This window comes from Oncorhynchus keta, chromosome 5 (assembly GCF_023373465.1).
Source record: "Oncorhynchus keta strain PuntledgeMale-10-30-2019 chromosome 5, Oket_V2, whole genome shotgun sequence".
Taxonomy (NCBI): Eukaryota; Metazoa; Chordata; class Actinopteri; order Salmoniformes; family Salmonidae; genus Oncorhynchus; species Oncorhynchus keta.
The window spans coordinates 13,296,897-13,304,747 of record NC_068425.1 but is presented as its reverse complement, the minus strand read 5'-3'; the positions used below and the strand labels follow the sequence as shown (position 1 = coordinate 13,304,747).

General features: G+C 40.5%; 1 protein-coding gene across 4 annotated transcripts; it reads right to left on the bottom strand.

Moving 5' to 3' along the window:
* LOC118384518 (AN1-type zinc finger protein 2B-like) lies at positions 1-4,334 on the bottom strand. Of its 4 annotated transcripts, none has more exons than XM_035771120.2 (10): positions 4,141-4,334; positions 3,070-3,143; positions 2,682-2,776; positions 2,376-2,507; positions 2,119-2,270; positions 1,911-2,024; positions 1,510-1,594; positions 1,151-1,233; positions 660-744; positions 1-344 (listed from the first exon to the last, which is right to left on the bottom strand). In XM_035771120.2, the coding sequence occupies exons 2-10, from the start codon at positions 3,122-3,124 to the stop codon at positions 303-305; spliced, it is 843 nt and encodes a 280-aa protein (XP_035627013.1). In that variant the 5' UTR covers positions 3,125-3,143; positions 4,141-4,334; the 3' UTR covers positions 1-302. The 4 variants fall into 4 exon arrangements, with proteins under 4 accessions (XP_035627013.1, XP_035627014.1, XP_035627012.1 ...); XM_035771121.2 differs by having other exon boundaries at positions 605-744; positions 1,501-1,594; positions 4,141-4,333; XM_035771119.2 differs by having other exon boundaries at positions 1,501-1,594; positions 4,141-4,330.
* Positions 4,335-7,851: the final 3,517 nt, after the last annotated feature.

Sequence of the window (7,851 nt, the reverse complement as noted above, 5' to 3'; positions counted from 1 at the left end):
CATCTTTAAAATAATTTATTCAAGAAACATTGATGCTGAGGTTAAATGTCCATGATCAACATAGAAAATATGTACATAGAGAGGCATTGGTAAAAAGGACAGAAAACCTGTCTATACTATGTGCTGAGTAGAGAGAAAGCAGTGATACTATTCAATATATCTCTATGAAAGTCCCAGACTGTTCATTAGTTGGGATAAGTGATACTGGACGTTAAGAGTTCTGCTGGAGGGTTCCATCGATGTAGCACAGTTGCTAGTTGATTACTGGTGGTAGCAGCTTGGGCTCAGACACTGATCTGGGTTTATGATAGGCTGCAGGAAGACTGTTTGGCAGACTCTCTTTCCTACGATAGAAAGTGAGATATTAGTACAGGCAAAAGTCGATTTAATTCAAGACAAAGAGTCATTAGTGAGAGGCTTGTCTCACCATTTATGGCATATATTCAACATGGGGAGAAAAAAATTAATAGGATCATTTAATCAGATAAAATACACATTAAGTAGTACTTCAAAATTGTGTCACTCATTTTCTCCTTAGCTGATCTTTAAATGCACCCAGTTAGGATGATGAAGGAATATAGGGGACGCCATGGAGGCAATGTACCTAGGTGAGGTCCTGTCCTGTTAGCATGCTACTGACGCCTAAGTTTTCTGGATACCTGTTGTCTCCGCTGTTGGCGTCTGTACTCTTCTTCACTAGCAGCAAGGGCCTGAGCCAAAGCCAGATCCTCCTGCTCCTGAGGGCTGAGACAGACACAAACACTTCTATGTCACACAGAGGAATGCATCATCATCACACTGCAGAGAGCAAGCAAGAGGCACAACGACACACACACAGGTCTGAGGAGCAGCAGCACACATCATGAGGTGAAGAAACACTGAATTGTGGGCACCACTGTCCTTCATTTATGAAGTCATCATGGACATCCCACCATGGGCTACACAGTGGAATGTCAAACCTATTAATATTGTGTTCTCCTATAGTAACCAAATAGCCTGTGTTTCAACTAGAGCAAACACGTAGCAATAAGAGCTAGTGATGAGAAACAATAGGTAAGAGGGTTGTGTTGATGGCATCTGGACATGATGACAGCCTATATTATGTGTGGGTGATGCTGGATTATGGGATTTATTGGGGATTGTTTATTACCTGAGTGTTGGCTGTTGGACTGTGCTGCGAGCCGACTCAGCCAAGGACATCTCCAGCGCTCTTTGTAAGGCCTGCTCCTCAGTCTGCAATCACAATATGCAGATAAACACTTACAGGATGTTCTTTATTTTCTTCTTGGAATCTCAATGAATAAACAGGAGCAGACTACAGAATCTCAATGATTAAACAGGAGCAGACTTTAGAATCTCAATGAATAAACAGGAGCAGACTTTAGAATCTCAATGAATAAACAGGAGCAGACTACAGAATCTCAATGAATGGTCTGGAATTATTCAGAGAAGAGAGTTTACAGTAGTTTCAATCAAGCGGTGTAAGAGTGTTAGGCATACCAGGCCAACCTGAAAGGATGCCGAAACAGGTACTACATTCTGTGCTGGAGGGGGCCGCACGGCCGGAGCTGGATTATAAATGGCCTGAGCACTGCTGTGATAGAATCAAAAACAATAATGCTCAGTGGGGTTATAGAGTCAACAAGTCAACACTTTCTAGAAAGCACAGCGGTAACAAGTAAGAGCAGTTCTGTGAAGGACAAAAATGTCACATCCTTACCATGTGTAGTATATTTCGCTGACAATAAAATCAACCTGTCAATTCGTCCATCCCATGTGTTTTAGTGACAATATGCCTCTCATGAATTTAGAGGACAAACTGTGCTTGCCAATATCACCTGTTTATTTATTTAAGCTTCATGTGGTTCTTCAGTGTGGTGTTTCGAAAATCAATACATGAGGATCCTCACCGACTACTTTGGGTCCTAGCATTCCCATTAGAAACGGGCCTAGAACTTCCTCTACTGCCTGAAGTGGAGGCACTGCTTGAGGATGCTCCTTGGGACCGCATGAAAGCAGCAAATCTGAAAGAAATCCAATGTAATCATCATTATACCGCAAAAGCTCACAATGTGCACCACAATCAATAAATGGCATAAGGTGGAGGGAAATATTTACCCAGATTTGGAGACTGGTTTGTCTTCAGGCTTACAGTCATGGTCTAGTGGATGTCGGTGTTTAAGACAATAATTCATGTGGCACTGGTCACATGTCACTCGGATCATTTCTTTCTGCTTGCAGCCTCCTTTCGAGCATTTGTTTGTAAATATCTACCGTAAAAAAAAGGTTGGTTAGCTTAGATTAGGCATAGCTACGTCACTTTAACCATGGGCAGTTTGTGTAAATGGTCCTGTGGAGAAGCCTATCAACCGTACCTTTCTCTTGTTCTGAGCAGGGTCCGACTGGCAATCGCGATCGATGTGCTCCCCAACCTTGATGTCTGGCATTTCCCCTCTCTTGATGGGGATCGGGGTGTTGCACAGAGGACACACAGGGACCTGGATATCCTGGGGACAGAATCAAGCAGAGAGCCATATTAAAGCTCTGTTTGGATCAATAGACAACATGCAGACAACTAATAAGGTTGAACAGCATACATTCATTTCTACATACTAACAGCACATTATAGGAACTTTGCTTTAATTCAAACATACGATGCTGCTAAATTATTTAAAATGTACCTTCTTGTAGGATGACATGCATTTGTGATTTGCATAGGTTATGTGGTCTTTACAAAAAATCTCTTCACAGGCATCACATCTCATTGGTAGGAAATCTGTCAGATATAAGAAATATGTCAAGGTCTTGATTCCATGGCAAAGGATAGAGATCATCCATATGAATGTAGATCAATTCAATTCTCACTATCCCTCTTCCGTCCTGATAATGGGTAGTGCAGCCCATGAAAATTGCTTGTGGAGGACTTGACTTAAACCACAACTATTTACAGATACCAAAGCCATACTAGAAATGACAGGAAGAGAACACAAACAACAGGCTCTGTATTGGAAGGGTCCCAGAGGCATTGAGGTACTAAATGGAGACAGCATTACATAAACAACCACTCACCCAGCTGCTTGCAGGAGTTTTCAGAGCAATGGTCTCCTAGATTTGGAAACTCCATGGCACTATGGTGATACACCCTTCAATTGAAAGATACATAGATAAACTAAGCTCATGCATAAACAATGTTTGTTGACCTGTGACAGATTATCTAAAAAAAAATAACTTGGTCCGCATCACTTCATTTTTTAAGAACAGTAGATTCAGCATGTCAATTTTAGGATATTTAAAAAGTCCCTTTGTTTACGTGCTTCCCTTTCAACTAAAGTTAGTTATGCTTATGTAACAGGCTTATTATGGACGTGTACAGTCAGTGGAAGACTGATCTGTCCACTGACAGATACAGGTAGCTAACCATCTAGATGTAGGTAGCTAGGACTTCCTATGATAACGAATGCTGAATCATGCCATCGCCTCTTGCTGCTTACATTTTGCCATTTTGACTAACGTTAGCTAACTAGCTAAGTTATTATGGGGTATCTAGCAGCAGTTTCCCTCGCTGCTAGCAGTCAGCTAGCTAGCTACTTATCATGGCTAATTAGCTAGCTAGTAACTAGGCCAGTTCCTCCCTGTACAATCGCTCGAGGACATAAATGCAATTACCTAGCAGACCGATGTTAGAATTGTCTGCGCTTAAGCTACCTAACTAACTATTGAGTTATTTATGGAATACCATTGATGAGCTTGTTCCTGGTTTGCAGGCCAACAACAACAAAATGAAGCTAGCTAGCTAGCTTACTTGCTGATAAGCTAACGTTGTTAGCTAGCATTCTAGACAACTACTGTAACATTAACATTACGTCGTTACTGGTAGCTAACTAATGCTTAAGTTACTCATTTAACTTACCATTAATTCGAACCGGATCATATTTAGCAGAAATATATTTGGGACAATTGTTTACCATCACGAACGTTAGCTAGTTAGCTAACACTAAACGAATATTGGATTGGAGACACCCTTCCTGCCCTTGCCTTGGGTTGGTTGGCTGACTAGTTAGCTAGCTAGATACGATAGCTAACAGCAAACCATAGTAAATTGAAAAATACATGCAAAAATAGACGACTATTCTCACTTACCCAGAGACCTGGTTCAACCAGACAGTTATATTGGATTATTCTTTGCCCTCTTGCTTTGAGATTAACGTTGAACTTTGAGGAAGCGAGTGGCTAGCAAGCTCTCTTGACAGCCAGCTACATCGAAGCGTCACTGACGCTGTTGTTTATGCCCCTCCTCACGGTTGTACTAGCTAGAGAGTTCCAGAATGTACCACACGAGGCAGGGATGAAGCGTTGTTTTGATCAATCACAGTGACACAGCGTTGTTGAGAACTGTCCTTGGTGCTGGTTTTTACGAAACCTCTAATTGAGACGTTTTTGGGTTGTCTTGAACCAGCACCACGGACAGCTCAAAATAATGCTGTGTCACTGTGACTAGATATAAAGGTGACTAGCTAGTCTCTCGCCAGACTAGTCAAAGGCCATGTCAGAATGAATCGCTTTTCTGGAATCATGGTAGGTCTATATAACTATGGTATAACAAATCACACAAAATAAGCAGAATAATGCTAGTTTTGATTTTGGATAGCTATCACCTTCCAACTGTTTTTGTGTTTGATATTGTATTTGTTTACTTGCTGAATAACAGAGATGTGTTATTTACAGAGCACATATCTTTGTTTCACAAGTAAATGTGCCCTTTTATTCATCAGCACAATATAGCCTGTAGGTGATAATATAGGTGATTCATTCATGCTGATGAAATGGCCCATATGGGCTAGGTACCTTTGTGTACACTAGAAGCAAATTGGAGTCTAAAGAGAAAAATGTGCAATACTGCAGTCAATGTAATTGTATATCATTACCAGATGGTGGCAGCAGAGCTCTTTCAGACGTCTATACAGTCTTCAAGATCTGGTTGTTTATGACTGGCCACTGTGTTTTTGTTTTGTGGCAGTCACGTTAATAGACCCTCTAATCTCATGTTTCATGCATGCGTTAACAGAAGGGTAACTGCAGAGGAAAGTTGTCATTGCGAAGATAAAGTTACAATATATACGTACAGAAATTGTCACTGAGTGGGTTAGTGAGGTTGGGCCTACCTGGTCAGTTTCAGATTTTGAAAGTATGAAGTTGTAGACCCTTTCGACATGAGTATGAAAAACACATAGATAGTGATTGTTAATGATGATGTTACTAGAAACAAAGCCTAACTTAAAGCAGCAACTCCCTGTTGAAGAGGCACTGGAATCCACATGAACACACAGCATAGCAGGATCAACCCCATCAGCAAGAGGTCAACTAGCTAGAAATAGTAATTCTATAGTAGAGTCAACCCACAAAATGAACTATTCTCATTATGCAACAGTACAGTGTTATGATCAGAGGCTGGGAGAAGGGATCAGAGGCACTCGTCTAGATTCTTCCCCTGTACTGTAGCACCTGGCTCATAAGCTGCTAATTCTGCTGCCAGATGGCATCGCTTGCTGAACACCTGTTTCATCATAGGGATTCCTCTTCCTTTGCTCACACTATATCTGCTCGAATTAGAAGATGATTGTAATCATTTCAAACCCCCATCCCTTTATTGCCATAGCAATATTTTGGATGCCACATTTGACATGGCTTCCGGACAGTTTGTCCTCATGGTGCCAGTCACTTCTGAGTCTCCTTGGTCATACTTTGTTCTGGACATTCTCAGGATGCCACTGTTTCTCAGGTGAGAGCTATAGCACAACTAGCCCTGCTACAGTATCCTAAAGCCTATTCAATGTAAAAAAAAAAAAAAAAAAGTATATATTATATAAATAAACTCTGTAGTTTCTCTCTACACTCCTGGAAAACAGGAGTCAAATGTTGTTGTTTTTCTAGAATGAGAGACCACAATAAAACAGGTTATGAACCAGTTACTAAAACTGTTACTAAACCATTATTATTAAACCAGTATCTTTGTACTCATTTGAGTTTCTCTTTCAAAAAAGTTTCATAATTACATTGGTAAAAAATATGATCTTAATCAGATGGATGATCCTAACTTCAAATGCATATAATCCGTTGACTCTAAATCCAACTCTTGCAAGTCTCCTCCATTTGATGTCTAATCCAGTTTTTAAAAAGTTTCAATGAGGCGAGATAAAGTCATTTGAATTAACCTTCATAACGACTCAAATAGCCCCTTGTGCTTTTCAGGGACAGGATGCCTTTTTTATTCAATAGGTGTGCGTTTCCAGGAGAACTGAATAGCGATTTGGTTGATTTATTTATCCTGCTATAAAAACGCCCGAGCATCCAGACAAGTACAAGATTGGTGGTTTTGCTAAATTGGATGGTAAATTGCCATCATGACAAATTAGGGGGCAGAAACCCGCCTTGTTTTTTTCTATTATAAGATAGTATTATTCTTGGTTAATCATCCTTTTATGCAAGATTCAATTCCGATAGGCTGCCTACATGGGGATGGTCCCTAATAATCCATGCATCTGAGAGGCCTATTGGCTGGCCATATCTGTATTGTTTTCGGTCAAAAACACAATTAAGCATGAACACTGTCTTTAATGTCAAATATTGATCACAATTCGGTTTCATTATTACAACTATATAGAACTTTCCAAGCATATAGAACATTCTTGGACTTTTTCTCCAACCAATGATAGCAATTCAAATCGACATTTTAAATGCATAAATACGTTGGGAGCCATTGTTATGTCAATATATTATCAAGTTTATATAAGCCTGATTTAGTATAGACATGGTCCGTTTAACATTGTGAGATTATTCACAGATTTCATGGTGTGTTAGTAGATATATTATAGAATGGGATCCCATGCCCACGAGGCTGACTGGGAAGCAGGCGTGAGGGTACGAACGGTTTAAGAATACAAGGCATCACATTTCTGTCTTTTGTTTAACCAGACTTCATCTCAATGAGTTAATGGGCCAGATGAGAAGGCTGCTCGTGACCTGCAAAGGCGAACAGAGTGCACGTGGAGAAGAGGTGTCAATAAACGTGTGAATGACAGTGTGGTAAAACACACACCAACTGAAAAGGAGACGAAAATGAACAGATGGAGAAGAATGGGGAGTTAACGCAATGACAGGGTCAGTGGAGCAGAGAGCAGGCCTCTGAAATACAATTCAATGGGGAGAGGGTTACTGAAATGAAGGATGGGCACATGAAATAACGATTGGCTTCATTTGAATAAGAAAATAGTCAAACAAACATGACAATTGAAAAAAACAAATTCCCAGTTAATTGATTATTTTAGTTCATAGATGCAGTTAAATATTTATGTACGTAACGAGCTGCATTGAATAGTTACAATTTGCTATGTCAGTTTGTGTGCTTTTAATCACTTTGGAAAGGACAAATTGGCCTAACAATGTTATATAGTAGCTTTGCGGTCGAAGCCTTTGCTGAAGACTTAGAATAGCCACGAGTTGGCGCCACAACTCTTTTAGACTTTAGGCGCCATATTGAAAACAAATAACGTTTCATGGTTTGTCCGTGGGGTCAAGGTGTAGGCCCACGCCCATGTGCAGAGCAGGTGCAGTTGCTCTGGGATCCTGGGCATGCCTCTCCAACGCTTCGCCACTTTCCATTGATCTAACCTCCGAGTAGCCTATATGGTAAGTAATGACATTGCATTGGCCTCTGATTAATGTATAATGGCCAGTGTAAAGACTGACACTGAAGAGTGAGAAATGGAATTGTCACCATGCACGTTTTGACCTATTGCTGCAACATTATACTGGTCGTCATCCACGGTAATTAATTCATATGCCTAACATTGC

Bases quoted from the DNA above. Each gene is read 5' to 3' on its own strand.
- LOC118384518 (XM_035771119.2), bottom strand. From the start codon at position 3,124: ATGGAGTTTCCAAATCTAGGAGACCATTGCTCTGAAAACTCCTGCAAG. The intron at 1,234-1,500 runs GTATGCCTAACA...TTGTGATTGCAG, and splicing joins CATCCTTTCAGGTTGGCCTG to ACTGAGGAGCAGGCCTTACA. The intron at 745-1,150 runs GTAATAAACAAT...TGTCTGTCTCAG, and splicing joins GTCCAACAGCCAACACTCAG to CCCTCAGGAGCAGGAGGATC.